The following is a 16,934-nucleotide window of genomic DNA, read 5'->3' on the forward strand; positions in this document are numbered from 1 at the left end:
GTGAAAACAAACCGGATTTTCGGTATTAGCGCTCAATTTTGAATCGAAATTATGCAGTTTAAGCTAAATCTAAAATTTAGTGAAAAAGGAAAAGTGGGAAACTTCTCATTTTTGTCCAAATCGGCATGTCTTGAAATTCAAAAAAATAAATAAATTATACTCAAAATTGAATACTGATTCTGGCTGGCATACATTTCTCGTTAGTTTTCTCGTTAGTTATTCAGTTTTTGAATAAAACGCAAAGATAGCTTATTTTTGACGAAAAATTTTCAATTTGGAATTTGATGAAACCCAAGTTGTTGTAACCAAATTTGAAAGCTCGTGCTGAATAAAAAATAAGTTTTTCTGTTAGTTATAGAGATTTTGAATAAAACGGAATCGGAATCACGTTAAGTACACCAGTAGTTAACCAGGGATTCTAATCTAAATAATGACTCTCAAATGATTACGCGTGACTTGGAAAATCCATGGTTCAAAGGACTGCGATGCTAATAAAAAATACAAAGTGCACGTTATCAGTTGAAATAAAAGGAGAGGTAGAGAAAACTGTATAACCTTTTACAACGCCATTGTGACAACCCAAATTCTCTTTCAAATTTGTGATCTCATCTAGTCATAAGCTACTTAACAACTACATAATAAAGAACACTTGTGTGCTGTACCTGTAATTGACATATCAAAAAGCAAATTGAACACAGAAAATGTTTAAGTAAACAGCACACAGCAAACGTTGATTATTTCCATAGTTTAACCTCAACATTGTGATTTGAAGGAAAAGCCTGTAAGAAATTGATGCATTCGTCTTTATAGTGCATCGCGCCGGAATTTGAAAGTAGGCTAATACGAAGACTACTACTTCTAAAACCAACTTCAGAAAAAGGTTTAATTTTTGAAAGAGGTAATACATCAAAACGCCTAAGGAACCTGACACTGATCCGAAAAAGGACTTCAATAAAGGCCCTTTTTTTTTGAATTCTTTGGCCAATCTTTTATCAATATTTAACCCATTTCATGTAAGCCTTCTGCAAACAAATGGCTGCAAATAATGACGAAGAGCCTCTTTCCGATTCACTCAATCGTGCGCTTTCACGTTACCTGCTGTAAAATTTACTTAAGCGTTTTTACAAGGATCGCATGCTAAAACCTTTCCCTTACAATTTGACTTATTTAGAATCGAAAATGGGTAAACTAGACATGGAATATGACGATGTTGGGACAAATGATTCGTCCCATTTGCAGTCGGGATCAGGGATTAACTCCAAAATTGATTACAAGTTTGCTTCAAAAGGACCCCAGATCAAGGCTGCATTAGCAGGTATATGTGAATTTTCCTGGCTTCAGTGGAGGTGTAAATAAACGTTTTGCCCTTGTTTCTTCCAGGCAGCATTGGTGCCTTCATTTTAGGGACCATTATCGGTTGGTCTTCCCCTGTTCAGCCACAGCTGCAGTCAAATTCTACACAATCTGGTGATGGAGATAGCATGTGGTTAGCGGACGTAACGCTGGATGACAACCAGATGTCATGGGTTGGCTCGTTGTCCAATTTGGGAGCTCTATTCGGTGCTCTTACCGGAGGAATTTTGATGGACAGATTCGGACGGAGGTCTATCCTTATGGCGATGTCCCTGCCTTACTTTATTGCTTGGATGCTAATAGCATTTGCAGTGAATCCTGGTTAGATTTCTTTTTAAAATTCACATTTGATTTAGGGTGTTTCAGTGGGGAAAAGCTCGTATTTAAGCTTATCTAACAAAAACGATTGATTTGCAAAGGAAAAAGAAAAAAAATTATATTAAGTATGGAATGGCCACTGTGTTGCCCTCATTCACCCAAAAATTGTTACTTATCTCTATCGTTTACAGCTATGCTATACGCCGGTCGTCTTCTTGGTGGCATTGCTGGAGGAATCTGTTCAGTGGTTTCGCCCAGTTATTTAGGTAAAAGCTTTCAGACAATTTAAGCCAGTAATGTTTCCAAGTAGTTCATGATTTCTTCTCAATTGGGAACGCAGGTGAAATTTCTATGCCCTCTCTGAGAGGACTTCTTGGCATGTTTTTTTCTTCACTGTTGTGTGCTGGAATTTTGGTAACCAGCCTCACGGGCTGGTTGAATTGGCGCCTTATATCAGGCATTGCAGCCGTACATCCTATAATACTTCTTGTTGCCATGTTCTTCGTTCCTGAATCACCATACCACTTGATTAAAACAGGTGTTGTTCATCATTCGATGTAGACATTTGAACGCTAGTTTATTGATAGGCTATACTTTGTTTATACGTATAAGGGCGTACGTCTGATGCTCAAAAGGCACTAAAATGGTTGAGAGGACCCGACTACAATATTGCCCCCGAAATTATGCAAATGGAAGTTCGGTTGAATGCGGAACTTGCAGAAAAGTTCAGCCCGTCCGACTTGTTCAAGCCGTGGGCTCTAAAACCTTTACTGTTGGCTGTGAGTCTAATGATATTTCAACAGCTCTCTGGTATTAACGCTGCCGTCTACAACGCTGTGGTATATCTGATGACATTAAGTCGGTTAACCATCAATGTTTTATTAATCAATCAACATGTTTCTCTCTAGGCTATTTTTGAATCCGCGGGATCAACACTCGACACGCTAGTCTGCGCAATTCTTCTAAATTTAGATCAAGTAAATTCAAAAAAGAACTATCGTTCATTCAGTTGACACATTGCATTATCACAATAGTTTTCAATTATTTGCATTCTAATGACTGATTACTGTAGCTCGTCGTAACAATCGCCTCATCTCTCCTGGTCGAACGATTGGGCCGTAAAACGTTGTTTGTCATCTCCGAATCAGTGATGTGCCTTTCCTTAGCTGGATTGGGTGCTTTCTTTTACCTGAAAGAGAATTCGCAAACTGATCCGGCAATCATCAAATCTCTCAGCTGGCTACCGTTGGTTTCCCTAATCCTATTTATAGCTGCTTTTGGCATCGGAGCCGGACCGGTGCCCTGGCTTATGACTGGTGAAGTCCTGCCAGCCAAAGTCAAAGGACCTGGTGTTTCTATAGCTGTTTTTACTAATTGGTTTCTGGCGTTTATTGTAACCAAATCGTTTGTTAACATTCAAGAAGCTCTTACCAGCGCTGGTGCGTTTTGGATGTTTGGTGGGTTTTGCGTCATGGGAACTTTATTTGGATTGTTTCTATTGCCGGAGACTAAAGGCAAAACGCAAGAAGAAATTCAGGCGTTCTTCAATAAGAGCAAATAGTTTATACCATTTCTGATTTGATTTCATCATCAAAGCTGTTTAGAATAATAAACAAATGTAAAAGATAACTGCTCGTATCTTGTTTATCGATTAGACTACTTATACCTGAAGATTTCAAGGTCAAACAATCGCCTTTGAATTTTACTAAACATTTATTTCTTAAAGATGGATAACACTGTGAAAGATACTTTTTTTGCGGTATTTTGAAAATTTTCGTTGAGACAAGAGGAGAGGAAACAAAATCCGCTTATTACGAGGAAGGATTTGAGAAACGGGTCAAATGCTCCCTGGCAATAATCAAACGCTGAATTTGTGCTGTTCCTTCATAGATTTGATAAATTTTGGCATCTCTCATTAGCTTTTCAACTGGGTACTCGGTATTGTATCCATTGCCACCAAAAATCTGCAAAAACAAAACGATTGGATGCGTGTTGAAATCAGTCTTTGATAATAATGACAAGGGCAGCTGATGTTGATATCATTTCCATAATTTCCTTTCCAACGGCTACAACTATAGAGATATATAGATATCCTACTAACCTGGACAGCATCAGTGGCGCATTTGTTTGCTACATCAGCCGCCATAGCCTTGGCTATTGAAGCGTAGTAAGTGTTTCGCCTTCCTTGATCAGACTCCCAGGCTGCTCTTATACAAGCTAAACGTACCACCTCAACGTTGATGGCCTGTAAGTTTCATGTTACTACAATGTTTTCTTTTTCTCCGGCAAATGAATATTCACTATTTTCCCAAAAAAGCATACCATTTCTGCTAGCATGTTCATGATCAACTGATGTTTGGCAATAGGAACGCCAAACGTGTATCGCTCCATAGCGTATTTGGTGGCTTCGTCCAGAGCTCGTTGTGCTAATCCAACAGAAGTAGATGCGACCTGATAAGTAAAACCGTTGTCGAGATGTAAACAGTGGGTTGCGCAAGCCTAAAATAAATAAATAAATAAAATACCGTCGGTCGAGTGCGGTCGAAAGCGCCCATTGCAATTTTGAAACCGGCTCCTTCACCGATGAGAACGTTTTCCTTCGGCACCAAAACATCTTCGAACGTTACGCCACGAGTATCGGAAGCTCTTTGGCCCATGTTGATTTCCTAGAAAATGTAGCCTAGTATGTTTTGCGTGGAACAATGTTGGCTATACGTCTCTCGCTGAAATGAATTTACGATACCTTTCGACCGGGAATGACTCCTGGTGTGTCACGATCGACGATGAAACCAGTCAACGATTTATGGGGTGGAGCTTTAGGATCGAGATTTGTGCGTGCTAAAACGAAGTACCAATTTGCATGTCCAGCGTTTGTAATCCACATTTTTTGCCCATTCAAAACGTAATGATCGCCCTTCTTTTCGGCTTTTGTCTTAACGCTAGCGACGTCAGAACCTCCCCCTGGCTCGGTGACAGCGTAACTCTGTTATTGAAGAAAAGATGCTGTTTAAACATTGTTCTAATTGAAGATTCAAATATCACTTCAATACTTACGCACACGAGGGGTTCCTCTGCCATGCGACCCAAGTACTTCTTTTTTTGCTCCTTGTTTCCAGCCACTACAACTGGTATTTGCTGCAATAAAAACGATTTACTTATAGTTAAATGCATTTTCATGTGATGAATGTGAGCAAAACTAACGCCTAGATTATTGACATCCATAGGGGTGGCGATCCCACAGCAGCCGTAACCAAATTCTTCAAAAATCAGCACCGATTCCAAAGATCCAATTTCAGATCCGCCTGTTCTCCCGTGTGTTTAGCAGACACTATCAGAAACATTTACTTGAGGAATCATTGTTCAATTCGCATTACCGAATTCTTGCGGTATATGGTGATTTATGAGACCAAGACCATGGGCTTTCTTGATGATATCCCACGGAAATTCTCCGGTCTTGTCATACTGGGCAGCTACAGGAAGAATTTCTTCGCGGGCGAATTTCCTGGCCAGCAATTGAATTTCTAATTGTTCGGTATTTGGTTCTGAAGGAAAAACCAACAGTTTACTGAGTCCGCTCGGTATAAGATCGAATGTTTTTACCACTAACGTACCAAATGAGAAACCAGCTGATGACTGGGAAGACTTTGAAGCAAAACGCCTGCTTGTTAACATGAAGCAGCGATGAAGACTTGATGAACCGACGATGGACTAAAAAGATGGCACTATGTCATTAAATTTGCGGAATGTTATACACGAGCCAATATCTTGTTAGTATAAATCCAAGCCAAATGACAAGCAGCTAGAAAAGCCTCTTCGCCTAGAAATTTAATTACGGCATTTGATGTTATAATAGACTAGAACTACATACCTTAACGAAATGAGCCATTTTTTGTTTTCCGGTTGTATGTTTTGCTTTTTGAGTCACAATACGAGAATTTTCTATATTTTTTCGGCTATAAGTCAGCTGAACACGAGATGATGTCTCTGTTGGACTGCGAATGAGAAGCCCTTTAGTTTATATTTGAAGCAGTTTACAGATCGTTAAACGACAAGGATGTTTACCTGAAGATAAGAGTCTTCGCCCACTCTAGAGATTTACCGTCGTATCTATGCCTATACGAATAACTCATAGCCTTGTATAACAAGACGAATGTCTATACTAGGGCAAGAGCATTCTAATCAGGAATAAACAAAAGAATGAGGCGTTCATTTGTTTGTCGCATACCAACCAGAAACATTTTAGGACAGTTTAATGGTAAGTATGCAAATTGCATGCCTCATAAACGTCACCATAGGTTTTCGCTTACTTCCATTTGTATATCCAGCTCTGCTGGAAGAGCGAATCGTCTCACTTTTTTTAGGCCAATTCAATTATTTATTCAATTCAGGAATTTTTTCTAGTTTCACTACCAACACACAGGTATTCTTCTTTGTCAGTAATTGCCTATACTCTTGCTGAAAGCCGATTTTGAGAAAAAGAATAGATTTTAGTTCTGCAAGAATAGTTGAAAGAAAAGCTGCTAGTGTGTAAATAGTTTGCCCTTGTAGGCAACGTTTTTCTAGTAATTCCTAAATATTCTTCAGCTGCTGAAACAGTTATACTATTTTAGCACTCACACGTGTTTCCTATATAGTTCCATCTGATAAGTATGCTATGTGGCGCAGTTAGTAGCGTAATTTGTATTATTGACCAAGGCAAGATCGCTGTGTTGTCGGTGCTACACTATAAATCACCTACGAAAAATCCAATCGCGTGCTGCGTTGCGTAGATTTCGAAATGGGGGGCGTCTAGTACACATTCCGGATACGTGGGTTAAACAGAGTACAGGGCCCGTACTGGACAACCTAAGACGCAGCGATAAAAACGAGGATATATTTCTGTTTACATAAGATAAGGCTCCTCAGTTCCTATCTTTAGTATGCGATTATGATCGAGCAACGTTCAACAAATTACATAAAACATTTGGGCATATCGCCATATCCTTCCCGCAGTGCAATATGCCTCCTCCTAATGTTTTCCCCAGGGGCAAAGTTTTGTGTGGGTAAAAAGAAAAGAAAACAAGCAAAATAAACTAGGTGACAGTTTCGTGTGATCTGATTGATCGTCGTCCTGTCTCTAGATAAACTTTTTAAACCATTCTTATTTGGCTTATGTCCCTTCGGCTATTTATCGGTTGCGGGACCGCATCGGTCCGAGTTATATGTGTTCCGTTTTTTTAACGCTTTAGCGAATAATGCGGATATTTTCTCCTATTACAAGAATGAAATGTAAAAAACTAATTTTCAAAAAGAACGCTGTAGCAATTCAATGAAAATGCAGCTGTATTGGAACAGAATCACTAAACTGACTCTGGCACGCTTGTTTTATTGTTGCCCCATTTTTCTTCCGGCTTTCTGTAATGTTCTACGGACCAAAGGGCAGGAAGGTGACGCGGCCGCATTGTTTGCAGAAAGTGTTCCCTCCAAAGTCGTTCTAATGCCAACAATCCACCGGGATGCTCCCGTTCAAAATAGTGAACTACTTTTAAACCATGTGGAACGTAGTCAGAATTGGGCACGTGAACTTCGAGGTTTTTGGCCATCTCCATGATCTCTGGTGTCAGATCTTCTACTTCATAATAACTTTTTATGACATCCTCTAGTACTGCTACTCTGTCAGATGGTATTGCATGTCGGTTAAGAATTAGGGCATTTGCAGCTTTCTGGACACCACTCAGTCTTTTATCTAGTTTTGTCTAAAAGGTAAAGAATAACTTGGTAAAAACCTTCTATTCCATCATAGCGGAATTTTTAAAATATCTGAGCAGTAAACTAGAGCAAAGGAAGTAAAGTGACTAACCTTAACTCCCCTTTCGGTGCCAATTGGAGCTTCACACTTTAATGACAATTCATTCTTTACAGTGTTCTCATGGGTGTTGCAAACCGTGTGGCATTCGATGCAAAGCAGCAAAATATCGTGACTTTTATGGTCCTACAAAGAAAAAGAATTTATTTAACATTAAAAAAAACGTGTGATCTGAAATAATTCAATACCTTCAAGTGGTCGGGAAAATGTTTTCGATATTCATGAGGAACAATGTTTTTTCTAAGAAACGACTCCGATTGACCACACACAACACACTTGTTAACTTTGTCCGTAAGATAATATCGATCGTATTCCGATGATGGTCGTCCAGCCGGTTCAAAATTCAAACGGACTGTCATTGGGTTCTCGCAAACCACTTCACCTCGACCTTTTGCGAAGTACCTACAAGGGGATAGGCAATTATTGATATATTTTGTTTACATTTGTAATGGACTATCAATGTTTTTCTTCTAACCACATGGCTTTCTTGTAGTCACAGGTGCAAAGCTGCTGCCCATCAGGAGCTTGTAAAATGCAATTATCGTAGAGTGCGGTCTTTCTAGCTGCATAAGCTCTGGAACTGTTTCAAATTCATCATTTATATCACATAGCTTAAACACACTTTTTGTTTAATAATACTTATTTGGCTTCGTTGCAGTAAATTTCTTCCCTTTAGAGTTACTGGTCCCCATAAATTTATGGTTTGATGACATTCTAAATTTTGTATCCAATACCACACATGTGACAGCCCATGATGTATAGAATTCATTCATGTTATTTATCACCCAAAATCTATTGTTTAGATCAGGCAGGCTTGTTTCGGCTATTAGTTTCAAACAAATGGCAATCGAAGCTACGGCATCTTGCGCTGCGTATTTTACTTGCACATCGGATAGATTTTCTGCTTCCCAATCACTACATCTCACTGAATAATGTTTGTTCAACGCTTTACCTAACAGCTGTTCCGATAAGCCTAATTTTTTGCAATCATAAAGTTTTTACTTCCAAAACACATGGAGCAACGTAGCACGAAAGTCACCTGAAAGACCAGATCTCGCTGACAGCGACAGCCTCTTTGGATGTCTTAAAATCAAATGGCGCACATCAAATCCTCCACAAAACTGTATGCCAAAATCTTTTTTCAATTTAGATGCATCTTCCCAAGTGGCAACTCCCACTTTCAAGATTTTAGGATTGGACAGGATATTCTAAAATTGTTAAAATGCCCATAGATTGCAGCAAAGAACAATTTACTGGGTATAATGAAAAAATTACTTTGAGAGTTTCAGGAAGTGTAGAAAGGCAGCACACTCTCACAAGGGCACAGATCCCTAAATAAACATGTATAATATATAAATAAAACTGGAAATAAGGCTCAGAAAAAAACACACACCTTGATGTGAGGCCAGCTGTATTAGAGCTATGGGCTGAGTATTGCCATTGAAATTGACCCATTCACAATCAAATCCCAAAATTGGAATTTCTGCACAATCCCTGTGATACACAGTTTAGACATTTAAGTGTACGCTTTTAAATAAGAGAAAGAAAAAAAAATCATAGCATTAGAAAACAAACACTGCATATTGTACCTTAAGAGCACTGAGCAGACTTCGTCCCATTCTGATATGCGAGTAACGATTGTTGTTGCTGGAAACGGATTTTCCAATTTTTCTTTCAGTCTTTTTTGAATTACATTTACTTTTCTCAAGAATCGCCATCTCAAAGCTACACGAGCTATCGATCTTCCAGCTATGAAGATAGTGCTGATTCCGATCCCCAATGATACTATACTTATTAAAGGCCACTTCCTGTGATCATTCATTGTGAAAAACTTGTATTTACGAATCAAATGCTTTGAAAGATTATGCGTAAAATTTAATGTTTACATTGTAAACAAAACTTTTAGAAATAAATAGCAGACGATACCGTTGAGTTGAAATTAGCCAGCGGTGCCAGATAGAAGTTTTTAGACAATGATAAATAACTTTATTCCGCTATTTCCGTATTCCGCAACTTTAAATACAATTTCACGCCAACATGGGCAACATCACGCAATTCACATTCAGACAGTTGAAGGGAAGTCCAATGTGTTTTTTGCGAACCTTGATTAAATTAGTTTATATGCCGAGAAAAAGTTAAAAAGTATATCTTTACAATTCAAAAGACAGCGAACCTAAAAATTTGGTAAAAACAAAAATTTGAGCTGAAAATATTTTTAGGCATATGTCAAGATTCGAACCACCTATATAAGATATCGCATGGAAAGACATCACGTATTATAATTTACCCAGAACGTGTTTTATTGACATTACTAATTTTGGTCTACTTCGACCCGAACCAACCTTTTTTTTTAGCGGAGCCCCATGGAGCAACCCGATTAAAGCCATCTGTGTTGATCGGTAGAAAAACTCAAGGAATCGCCATACATTTTTCCATGCAAATGCTTCGAAACCAACATATTCTTTGATTCCCTAGTCATCGATCTAAATTTTTGTGCATGATTTGAAAGACACAGATTTCACATTAAACTTAAATTAAATTATTTTATAATTGAAATAATATGGCATACGTATTTGCTGATGTAACAGTTGGATTTTTAACATTACCTTGAGATCTAGCTGAAATGTGCAACCCAGTCTAAATGCATAGAGGTGATTCTTGCACAGAGTGGATCTTTAAGGCAGTGTAATCAAAATTCCTTTGTAGCAACAGAACATCCACACGTACGAATTAACAGCACAAGCACGATTGAACTCATTTAAGTCTTTATGACTTATTTTTCTAAATTTCATGATAAGCACGTCGAAGTAAAAAAAATAATGCAACCCGTAGTCTTAATTGCCAAAATGGGCAATCAATCGAATCCTTGAAGAAGTCTCCATCATGTTACATATTAGTCCGTTTACCGGTTGCGTTGTGGCGAGTGGTTTTAAGTAGGACTGCCGTAGGCGCCGTCTTTTGGCTGCGATTATTGGGGCCTTTAAAATCAAGGAATCAAATAAAAACACCTTTTTGTTAAGAAAATAATGTTTTGTTTGTAGAAGTAGTAAGACTGAGTTACAATAGAATTTGGTATGCGCGTTGTCCCCTGTAGCTCCACACATTTCACAAACATACTTGCGCAGTACCGGACAAATGATGGCACGCGTGACCGGATGGCGCAACGTATGAGACTCTACCTAAAAAATTTGAAATAACACATTTTTCGCTCCAATTGTAATAACCTGCGAAGGTAAATTACCACACTACGAAGCTCTCCGTTCTTGGCGCAAAATTGGCAACCAACTCGTAACTGCTTGCTTCCATAGTTAGCTAAGCTGTGCAGAGGTCTCTTGGTAACTCTGACATTGAATTCCTTTGGTTTCGTCGCACAACGTTCGGTCAGCGGTTGCATGTTAAGTGCTCGGTTTAGATCCTTTTCTAAGGCAGACCATTCGTCTTCCGAAACCTTGTTAACAATGTGAACGGTGGGGCAAAGAGGAGTTTTCACGAAGGTGAAGACATTATCTATTAATTTTGGATTTGCTGGCGAACACGTGCCATACCCCTCATCATCATCAGTAGATTGCTTTACTGATGCCAGCGATTTTTTTGTCAGAGGCCGCCCTAGAAAACAAATAAAATCATGGCAGTTTATTTGGATTTTAAATTGCTACTAACTGGATAATGACATAAATAATCAACAATGGCATTTAACTATTGCATTGTTCTGTAATTTTATTCATCCAAAAATAACAGAAAATGATTTGTTACTCATTGAAGAGCTACGCCAAACAACAAAAACGAGTCGAAAAATGTCCACGTGCTTCCAATGGCCGAATAGAGCAAACCAAAACAAACACATAAAAATAATTATGAATTAAATTACCCGGAAGACGTTGTTGGCGTATCATATCTGCTGAAGTAATCAAAGAAAACTAGTGAGACAGTTTTAAGTTCTTGCAAAAGCGAAAGAAATTAGATTAAATGCGCAAAACCGGAGAACAAATACTTGACTTTCACAATTTGCTTTTCAAGCTCGAATGATTTGGGATCAATTTTTAGATCATGTGGCAATCTTTCGGTTGCCACTACCCTTGTTTCCCACGTTGAAAGAATTGTCCAGGGACGGCGGCTGCGGAAAGAACCAATCACTGAGCAGGAAGCTCTTTCTCACCCTCTTCGAGGCGTGCACTGGATGGATGGCTTCTTAGTAGTAGTCTGAATTTTCCCTTTTTTAAATTGAAATTTTTTTTTTATTATTTTTTTTTCGCAACTCAAATTTTGCCCCCAGTCTCCCACGCATGTTGTCATGTTCCTCTGAAACCATAACAAGCCGGTTGGTTGCCTTTGACGCAGGGCTGATCACGCTAATGCAAGCCTATAAAGTACATTATATGATGTGACATATTTTTCATGCAGTTTAGCAAATTGAAAATCCTTGATTTGGAGAAAACAGAGAAAACGCAGTAAACGTAAAGCTATGTGTACCGCCAAAACGCATTTACTCTATTTTAATTAATGAATTCTATTCCAGTTACATTTGGATGTACATGAAGGGCTTAAGGCGCACATTAGGGGAGGAACAAAAGAAGGATGACCGATTTTCCAATGGAAATTGCAGCAAGCTGCAGGGTAGAACATGTAGCAGCAAAGAATGGGGATATGCATTTAGACGAACATGAACTATGCACACTTCTTACCAAAATATAACAAGAGAACAGCACGATAAGACAATACAATATCAGATCGTATTTGAATGAAAATGACATTTAGGTGTAAGGGTAGTACAGATGGGGTAAATGAAGATGAAATTAGACGATCACAGCAAGACGATATATATGAGGAGTTTTCCTTAAGCATCATTCTTCAAGAGAGACGAAACATCCCAGATCTTCATAATCTAAAAACATGCAAGCATAAAAAAAAAAATCAAATGAAATATTATGGTCCTAGTGAAATATTTGAAAATTGAATATATATCTCTATATATGATATATTCTATGCTTACACGGTCGTGGCCCAGAGTAAGAAGTCGGGCACGCTCTTCATCCAGATGAAGCCACAGAATTGAATGCTTGGCCTCCTGGCAAACGGCTAACGAAACACGATCAGCCTCTGTCAGACTCTTGTTGCACTCGACGCAAACCCGCACCTCGTACTCATAGCCAATTGCTGGCAAAACGGAGCGATGTGGGGAACAGTCATCACAAACGGCTCTTCCACACTGTCGACAGTGATGTTGCCTAAGACCTGGACATGAGATTGCGAATAAATCAACCTCTTGTCATTATTTGTGTGAGTATTTCGATTCAACCTAATTGACGTTGGTCGAACATCCCTCTCAGATTCCAAAAGAACGGACGGCTGCATCTTTGGCAAGTGCTGGATTCAGTCCATTCTGAAGTCTATATAAATAACATTCAACTTATTGCTCGATATTTAACATTTTAAGGGAATTCACCTCTATTCTTTTAGCTTTCATGTTCCATATCCACAACATAGCGTCCTCCCCTCCCGAAACAAGTTTTCGGCCGATTGGAGAGAAACACACAGCCATCACTTTATTTCTAATTTTTCAACTATAATTAAGGACAAAATAAGATAATAAAAAATTTAGCGCATCATACTTGTGCCCTTGAAGTTCATACGCTGTCCCTTGCTGGCCTCCGATATCCCAGGCAATGATGCCCTTATCCTCGCTGCCAGAAAACAAAAATTTATGGCCTGCGTCCCAGGCTAAAGAGCGAACCGGGCCAGAGTGACCTTTAAAGACGGTAATTTGTTGAACCCCGACAGCCTGCTGCTCAGTGGTTGTATTGCTCGTAGCTAAATCCGGTTGTGGATCCAACTTTAACATTGTAATTTGGCCAGATGCGTCGCCTATAAATACGTGACGGGAGGCGAAATCGAATCTACAATTTGAGAACGATAACTGAAAATGATATTGAATTTAGGACCAAATGTTGACTTTTGGTTTACTCTAGACAGTATGCCCAAGCAGGGCAAATATGACCTCCGAGGCGTTTGCCTGATACTGCGCAATAGTACTGGAACCATTTATCACGACCTACACTAAGTATCCACGATGGGGTGGATGCGTGATGCACTTGGGTAACCCGAGCGTGATGCGACAAATAGTCCCGTTTGTGTGTAAGCGAGTTATAATCCTCGGCGAGTACAAACTCCTGTACCACAAGAAGAAAATTTAATGGCAAAACAAGTTGCAGAAGATGATTACAAATATTACTGAGATTGTGCCATTTTCTTGACCAACAAATACCCTCCAGACTTGTTTAGTAAAACAGACAGATGTGGCACCTGAAGGCATATAATGACATATGCTTGGCCAAAACTGCCCGGAATCACGTTTTAACCAAACCCTCACAGACCTAAATGACAAAATCAGTTTTTCAAACATAATGTTGCATGGAATAGATTACACTACCTGTCATCACAGACTGCTACAACACCATCTTCTCCTGGAAGTATGACAGCTTGATTGACAGTCTCTTCATAGCCCTCAATCTTGTGTAAAAGAATGGGTTTCTTCTGGTTTGATCTAGTAGCTGTAGCTGAAGTTGCAAGGACAGGAACTGGTTTGATTTCTGCTGCCATTTTCTTTTTTACATATAGCCTGACCTGCAATAATATTAATAGAGATAACATACTGAATTACTGGCATTTTTATCCATTACATATGTCATATATCTCACACACATATTATGGATTACTGTAAGCTTGGTTCTGGAATACACCCACTTTCCAACCTACTGCATATAACTGGAGTATCTAATAAATCATTTTCATACCTACTGATCACCTCGATATGGCAAACAGGGATTTAACGGCAACGAAAGGTTACTGAAGTTTCACTTTGGTTGGTGTGTCAAAGAATTAAAATCAATAGCTTGTCAAATTAGATCAAGCAGGTGAATGAAATGTAGATGACAGATCAATATGAATCAACTAGGATATAATTCGACTAGAAGGAAACAGAAATTCCAAATGTTAACGATTTCTTATTTATGGAAGTAATTTTTACTTGGAATGGTTGAATAAGAAAAAAAAAACGGTTGGTCAATTGTAAACAAGACAGATTGAAACAATTTTTCGACAGATGATCTGGTTGCCGAAACGTTTCTTTACTTCCCCAATTAACCATCTAGCGGTACGACTGCAAAACAATTCCGAATACGCCTGGTTGGAGAAACTTTCTTGGCCGTTGAAACCTCTCTGATGAAGCTGATAAATTTTGCCACTAGGAGCAGATTGGAGTATCTTTCCGCCATATTCCTGGTCAAACAATCAGCTGGTGTGGGTATACCAATCCAAGAAATGGCATCAAAATTCCTAAGCACTCAAACCGTCAAAGCCACTGTAAGTTACTCAAATAGCAATGCGTTCCTAAGTTTAATTAATTGCGATACTTTTCTTGGATTCACCAGCGGGGTTTTGCTGTACAAACTGCTGCCAAACCGGCCGCTACGGAATTTTCTCCCGTTCCTAGGGAGCCCGTGAAAACTACTACTTTGAGCAATGGGATAGTTGTGGCCTCGATTGAGACAAACGCCCCTCTATCCCGTGTTGGAATTGCATTCAAGTAATAAATAAAAAGATAGATGGAAGTAGTAAATATCGCCTATAATGTGATGGTATGAGCAGCCTTTTCCTACTTGTTTCAGGGCAGGAACACGAAATGAACCAGCCGGAAAAGAAGGCTTGGTTCATCTTTTACGAATGACATCTAGCCTCAGCAATAAACAGTCAACCCAGTTTTCCCTAACAAGGATTATTAATCAAGCTGGAGCTGCCTTGACCTGCACTTCAGGCAGAGAACATGTTCTGTATTCTGTTGATGCCACTCGTCAACATATGTAATTATTTGTTTTTAAATTATGTTTAAAAAATTTTATAATTACTTGGTCCTTATGAAAAAAGTGATGCTGTTCTGTCCAAACTGGCTGATGCAGCCACACAGCAAGCATTTAAACCATGGGAGTTGGCTGACAACATGCATAAGATCAAACTTGATTTGGCGGCAGTTGAGCCTCAGGTATTAAAAATTGAAATTACACAGTTAAACTGGACCTTAATAAAACTTTATAATTCATAGACTCAGGTTATTGAACTCCTCCACAAAGTGGCTTTTCGTACAGGCCTGGCTAATAGTCTGTTTTGCCCTCCACACTTAGTTGGCAAACACACTCCAGATTCGCTGCAGAGCTTCGTTGCGGCAAATTTGCGTTCAGATAATGCTGCTGTTGTCGGAGTGGGTATTTCTCACGATCGCCTGGTGGCGTACGCTCAGAGTTTGGCTTTAAATCCTGGGAAACCCGTCTCGGTGATACCTTCGAAAGTAAATGCTGGAGAAGTACGTGTGGATACGAACAGTCCTCTGGCATATGTGGCTGTAGCGACCGCTGGAGCTTCTCTGGCTGACACAAAATCTATGATTACATTCGCTCTCCTACAAAGGACTCTAGGAACTGGTAACAGGTTCTGGTTTCAGTCTCAGTCTCGTTCCCTTGCTAATCGTTTGTCCTTTCTCAGGAATCCCAGTCAAATATGGATCTGGAGCAGGATCCAAACTAAATCAAGCCGTGTTGGGTTCCGGTGCCGTTTCGGCACTTAATTTGAACTACTCCGATGCCGGACTTTTTGGTTTCATTGCCGCCGCTCCTGCAGCTGATGCCGGAAAGGTGGTCTCTGCTGCTGCCAAAGTCTTACGGACAGCTTCAGTGAACGACAGCCAATTAAGCCGCGCTAAAGCTCAACTTAAAGCTGATTTACTGATGACCCAAGAAAACACGGGTGCGCTACTAGAAGAGCTATCTCTGCAAACGCTCCTTAACCGGGCCAGTACCTCTGCCGATCTTCTTTCCACCATTGACAAAGTATCAGCTGCTGAAATCAACGCCGTAGCTTCCAAACTGGCCTCAGCCAAACTTGTCGTGGCCGCCATCGGCAGCCTAAGCAATGTCCCTTTTGTTGATGAATTGTAAAGTTTGAATAGCTCTCCGGATTGTGGTGTAGTCTATAGTTATCTATAATTGCACAGTGGCTCATTAGATAAAATCCAGATCAATCGGTTAATTATTCTAATAAGCTGAAAGAATACACGTGCTCTATACAAGAGTCGTCGATGTTTCTCTTGAATTGAATGAATATTTTCTAATGATAATGATGGAAACAGAACCACGAGATTCTATCTAAGATCGCAGGTACTACCTAAACAGCTATATACCGGATTCCAGATACAGCTTTCCGCCAAATGGCTTGACAATTGAAACCTGTAAGGTTCCGTCATTCAGCTATCCAGGAAAACTGACATAACGGGAAATATTTTTCCTATTTGTGATACAATTTTATTAATTAAAGAAAAAATAATGATTGAAAAATCCGTAAGGGGGGGGGGGCAGGACCTTTCTTGGATTTG

The 16,934-nt window shown here is 39.4% G+C and overlaps 6 protein-coding genes across 10 annotated transcripts; 2 read left to right on the forward strand and 4 right to left on the reverse strand.

Annotated features, from left to right (window-relative positions):
- The first annotated feature begins 544 nt into the window (after window positions 1-544).
- Window positions 545-3,300, forward strand: LOC116927370 (facilitated trehalose transporter Tret1-2 homolog). Of its 2 annotated transcripts, none has more exons than XM_032934381.2 (9): window positions 545-898; window positions 1,019-1,100; window positions 1,172-1,315; window positions 1,381-1,674; window positions 1,863-1,937; window positions 2,012-2,209; window positions 2,284-2,510; window positions 2,580-2,648; window positions 2,744-3,300. In XM_032934381.2, the coding sequence occupies exons 3-9, from the start codon at window positions 1,180-1,182 to the stop codon at window positions 3,230-3,232; spliced, it is 1,488 nt and encodes a 495-aa protein (XP_032790272.2). In that variant the 5' UTR covers window positions 545-898; window positions 1,019-1,100; window positions 1,172-1,179; the 3' UTR covers window positions 3,233-3,300. The 2 variants fall into 2 exon arrangements, with proteins under 2 accessions (XP_032790272.2, XP_045031749.1); XM_045175814.1 differs by lacking the exon at window positions 1,019-1,100 and having other exon boundaries at window positions 552-709; window positions 773-898.
- Window positions 3,301-3,365: 65 nt separating this feature from the next.
- LOC116927374 (probable medium-chain specific acyl-CoA dehydrogenase, mitochondrial) lies at window positions 3,366-5,838 on the reverse strand. The gene is made up of 11 exons (XM_032934387.2): window positions 5,734-5,838; window positions 5,540-5,663; window positions 5,283-5,379; window positions 5,046-5,213; window positions 4,873-4,973; window positions 4,726-4,806; window positions 4,415-4,654; window positions 4,197-4,337; window positions 3,994-4,122; window positions 3,773-3,916; window positions 3,366-3,635 (listed from the first exon to the last, which is right to left on the reverse strand). Exons 1-11 carry the CDS (start codon window positions 5,799-5,801, stop codon window positions 3,483-3,485), a joined length of 1,446 nt encoding a protein of 481 aa, XP_032790278.2. The 5' UTR covers window positions 5,802-5,838; the 3' UTR covers window positions 3,366-3,482.
- A 1,137-nt stretch (window positions 5,839-6,975) lies between these two features.
- On the reverse strand, window positions 6,976-9,447 carry LOC116927368 (exonuclease 3'-5' domain-containing protein 2). Its single transcript, XM_032934378.2, has 9 exons — window positions 9,106-9,447; window positions 8,910-9,010; window positions 8,792-8,847; window positions 8,556-8,724; window positions 8,156-8,489; window positions 7,992-8,096; window positions 7,705-7,918; window positions 7,511-7,642; window positions 6,976-7,406 (listed from the first exon to the last, which is right to left on the reverse strand). Exons 1-9 carry the CDS (start codon window positions 9,336-9,338, stop codon window positions 7,011-7,013), a joined length of 1,740 nt encoding a protein of 579 aa, XP_032790269.2. The 5' UTR covers window positions 9,339-9,447; the 3' UTR covers window positions 6,976-7,010.
- Window positions 9,448-10,184: 737 nt separating this feature from the next.
- Window positions 10,185-11,672, reverse strand: LOC116927378 (nanos homolog 1). Its single transcript, XM_032934391.2, has 4 exons — window positions 11,385-11,672; window positions 10,758-11,122; window positions 10,578-10,695; window positions 10,185-10,494 (listed from the first exon to the last, which is right to left on the reverse strand). Exons 1-4 carry the CDS (start codon window positions 11,407-11,409, stop codon window positions 10,403-10,405), a joined length of 600 nt encoding a protein of 199 aa, XP_032790282.1. The 5' UTR covers window positions 11,410-11,672; the 3' UTR covers window positions 10,185-10,402.
- A 305-nt stretch (window positions 11,673-11,977) lies between these two features.
- On the reverse strand, window positions 11,978-14,660 carry LOC116927373 (WD repeat and FYVE domain-containing protein 2). 4 transcript variants are annotated; one of them, XM_032934383.2, is made up of 10 exons: window positions 14,541-14,658; window positions 14,308-14,480; window positions 13,944-14,137; window positions 13,746-13,887; window positions 13,478-13,683; window positions 13,126-13,410; window positions 12,960-13,065; window positions 12,813-12,903; window positions 12,507-12,748; window positions 11,978-12,398 (listed from the first exon to the last, which is right to left on the reverse strand). In XM_032934383.2, the coding sequence occupies exons 3-10, from the start codon at window positions 14,111-14,113 to the stop codon at window positions 12,351-12,353; spliced, it is 1,290 nt and encodes a 429-aa protein (XP_032790274.2). In that variant the 5' UTR covers window positions 14,114-14,137; window positions 14,308-14,480; window positions 14,541-14,658; the 3' UTR covers window positions 11,978-12,350. The 4 variants fall into 4 exon arrangements, with proteins under 4 accessions (XP_032790274.2, XP_032790276.2, XP_032790275.2 ...); XM_032934385.2 differs by lacking the exon at window positions 14,308-14,480 and having other exon boundaries at window positions 14,541-14,660; XM_032934384.2 differs by having other exon boundaries at window positions 14,216-14,639.
- A 74-nt stretch (window positions 14,661-14,734) lies between these two features.
- LOC116927371 (cytochrome b-c1 complex subunit 2, mitochondrial) lies at window positions 14,735-16,633 on the forward strand. Its single transcript, XM_032934382.2, has 6 exons — window positions 14,735-14,875; window positions 14,944-15,098; window positions 15,181-15,372; window positions 15,437-15,551; window positions 15,612-15,987; window positions 16,049-16,633. Exons 1-6 carry the CDS (start codon window positions 14,735-14,737, stop codon window positions 16,498-16,500), a joined length of 1,431 nt encoding a protein of 476 aa, XP_032790273.2. The 3' UTR covers window positions 16,501-16,633.
- Window positions 16,634-16,934: the final 301 nt, after the last annotated feature.

Source organism: Daphnia magna, linkage group LG7 (assembly GCF_020631705.1).
Source record: "Daphnia magna isolate NIES linkage group LG7, ASM2063170v1.1, whole genome shotgun sequence".
Taxonomy (NCBI): domain Eukaryota; kingdom Metazoa; phylum Arthropoda; class Branchiopoda; order Diplostraca; family Daphniidae; genus Daphnia; species Daphnia magna.

Excerpts from the sequence above, each read along its gene's own strand:
- LOC116927368 (XM_032934378.2), bottom strand. The coding sequence starts at position 9,338 with ATGAATGATCACAGGAAGTGGCCTTTAATAAGTATAGTATCATTGGGG. Across the intron at positions 7,919-7,991 it reads GACTACAAGAAAGCCATGTG|GTACTTCGCAAAAGGTCGAG; the intron begins GTTAGAAGAAAA and ends ATCCCCTTGTAG. Across the intron at positions 7,643-7,704 it reads ATTTTCCCGACCACTTGAAG|GACCATAAAAGTCACGATAT; the intron begins GTATTGAATTAT and ends TTTTCTTTGTAG.
- LOC116927373 (XM_032934385.2), bottom strand. The coding sequence starts at position 14,660 with ATGGTTAATTGGGGAAGTAAAGAAACGTTTCGGCAACCAGATCATCTG. Across the intron at positions 14,138-14,540 it reads TTCTTATTCAACCATTCCAA|GTCAGGCTATATGTAAAAAA; the intron begins GTAAAAATTACT and ends ATATTATTGCAG. Across the intron at positions 12,399-12,506 it reads TTACTCTGGGCCACGACCGT|ATTATGAAGATCTGGGATGT; the intron begins GTAAGCATAGAA and ends GCATGTTTTTAG.
- LOC116927371 (XM_032934382.2), top strand. The coding sequence starts at position 14,735 with ATGAAGCTGATAAATTTTGCCACTAGGAGCAGATTGGAGTATCTTTCC. Across the intron at positions 14,876-14,943 it reads CTCAAACCGTCAAAGCCACT|CGGGGTTTTGCTGTACAAAC; the intron begins GTAAGTTACTCA and ends TGGATTCACCAG. Across the intron at positions 15,099-15,180 it reads CGTGTTGGAATTGCATTCAA|GGCAGGAACACGAAATGAAC; the intron begins GTAATAAATAAA and ends TACTTGTTTCAG.
- LOC116927374 (XM_032934387.2), bottom strand. The coding sequence starts at position 5,801 with ATGAGTTATTCGTATAGGCATAGATACGACGGTAAATCTCTAGAGTGG. Across the intron at positions 4,807-4,872 it reads TGGATGTCAATAATCTAGGC|CAAATACCAGTTGTAGTGGC; the intron begins GTTAGTTTTGCT and ends TTTTTATTGCAG. Across the intron at positions 4,655-4,725 it reads CAGAGGAACCCCTCGTGTGC|AGTTACGCTGTCACCGAGCC; the intron begins GTAAGTATTGAA and ends CTTCAATAACAG.
- LOC116927378 (XM_032934391.2), bottom strand. The coding sequence starts at position 11,409 with ATGATACGCCAACAACGTCTTCCGG. Across the intron at positions 10,696-10,757 it reads ACGGAGAGCTTCGTAGTGTG|GTAGAGTCTCATACGTTGCG; the intron begins GTAATTTACCTT and ends CAAATTTTTTAG. Across the intron at positions 10,495-10,577 it reads CGCGCATACCAAATTCTATT|GCCCCAATAATCGCAGCCAA; the intron begins GTAACTCAGTCT and ends TTGATTTTAAAG.
- LOC116927370 (XM_032934381.2), top strand. The coding sequence starts at position 1,180 with ATGGGTAAACTAGACATGGAATATGACGATGTTGGGACAAATGATTCG. Across the intron at positions 2,210-2,283 it reads ATACCACTTGATTAAAACAG|GGCGTACGTCTGATGCTCAA; the intron begins GTGTTGTTCATC and ends TATACGTATAAG. Across the intron at positions 2,511-2,579 it reads CTGCCGTCTACAACGCTGTG|GCTATTTTTGAATCCGCGGG; the intron begins GTATATCTGATG and ends GTTTCTCTCTAG.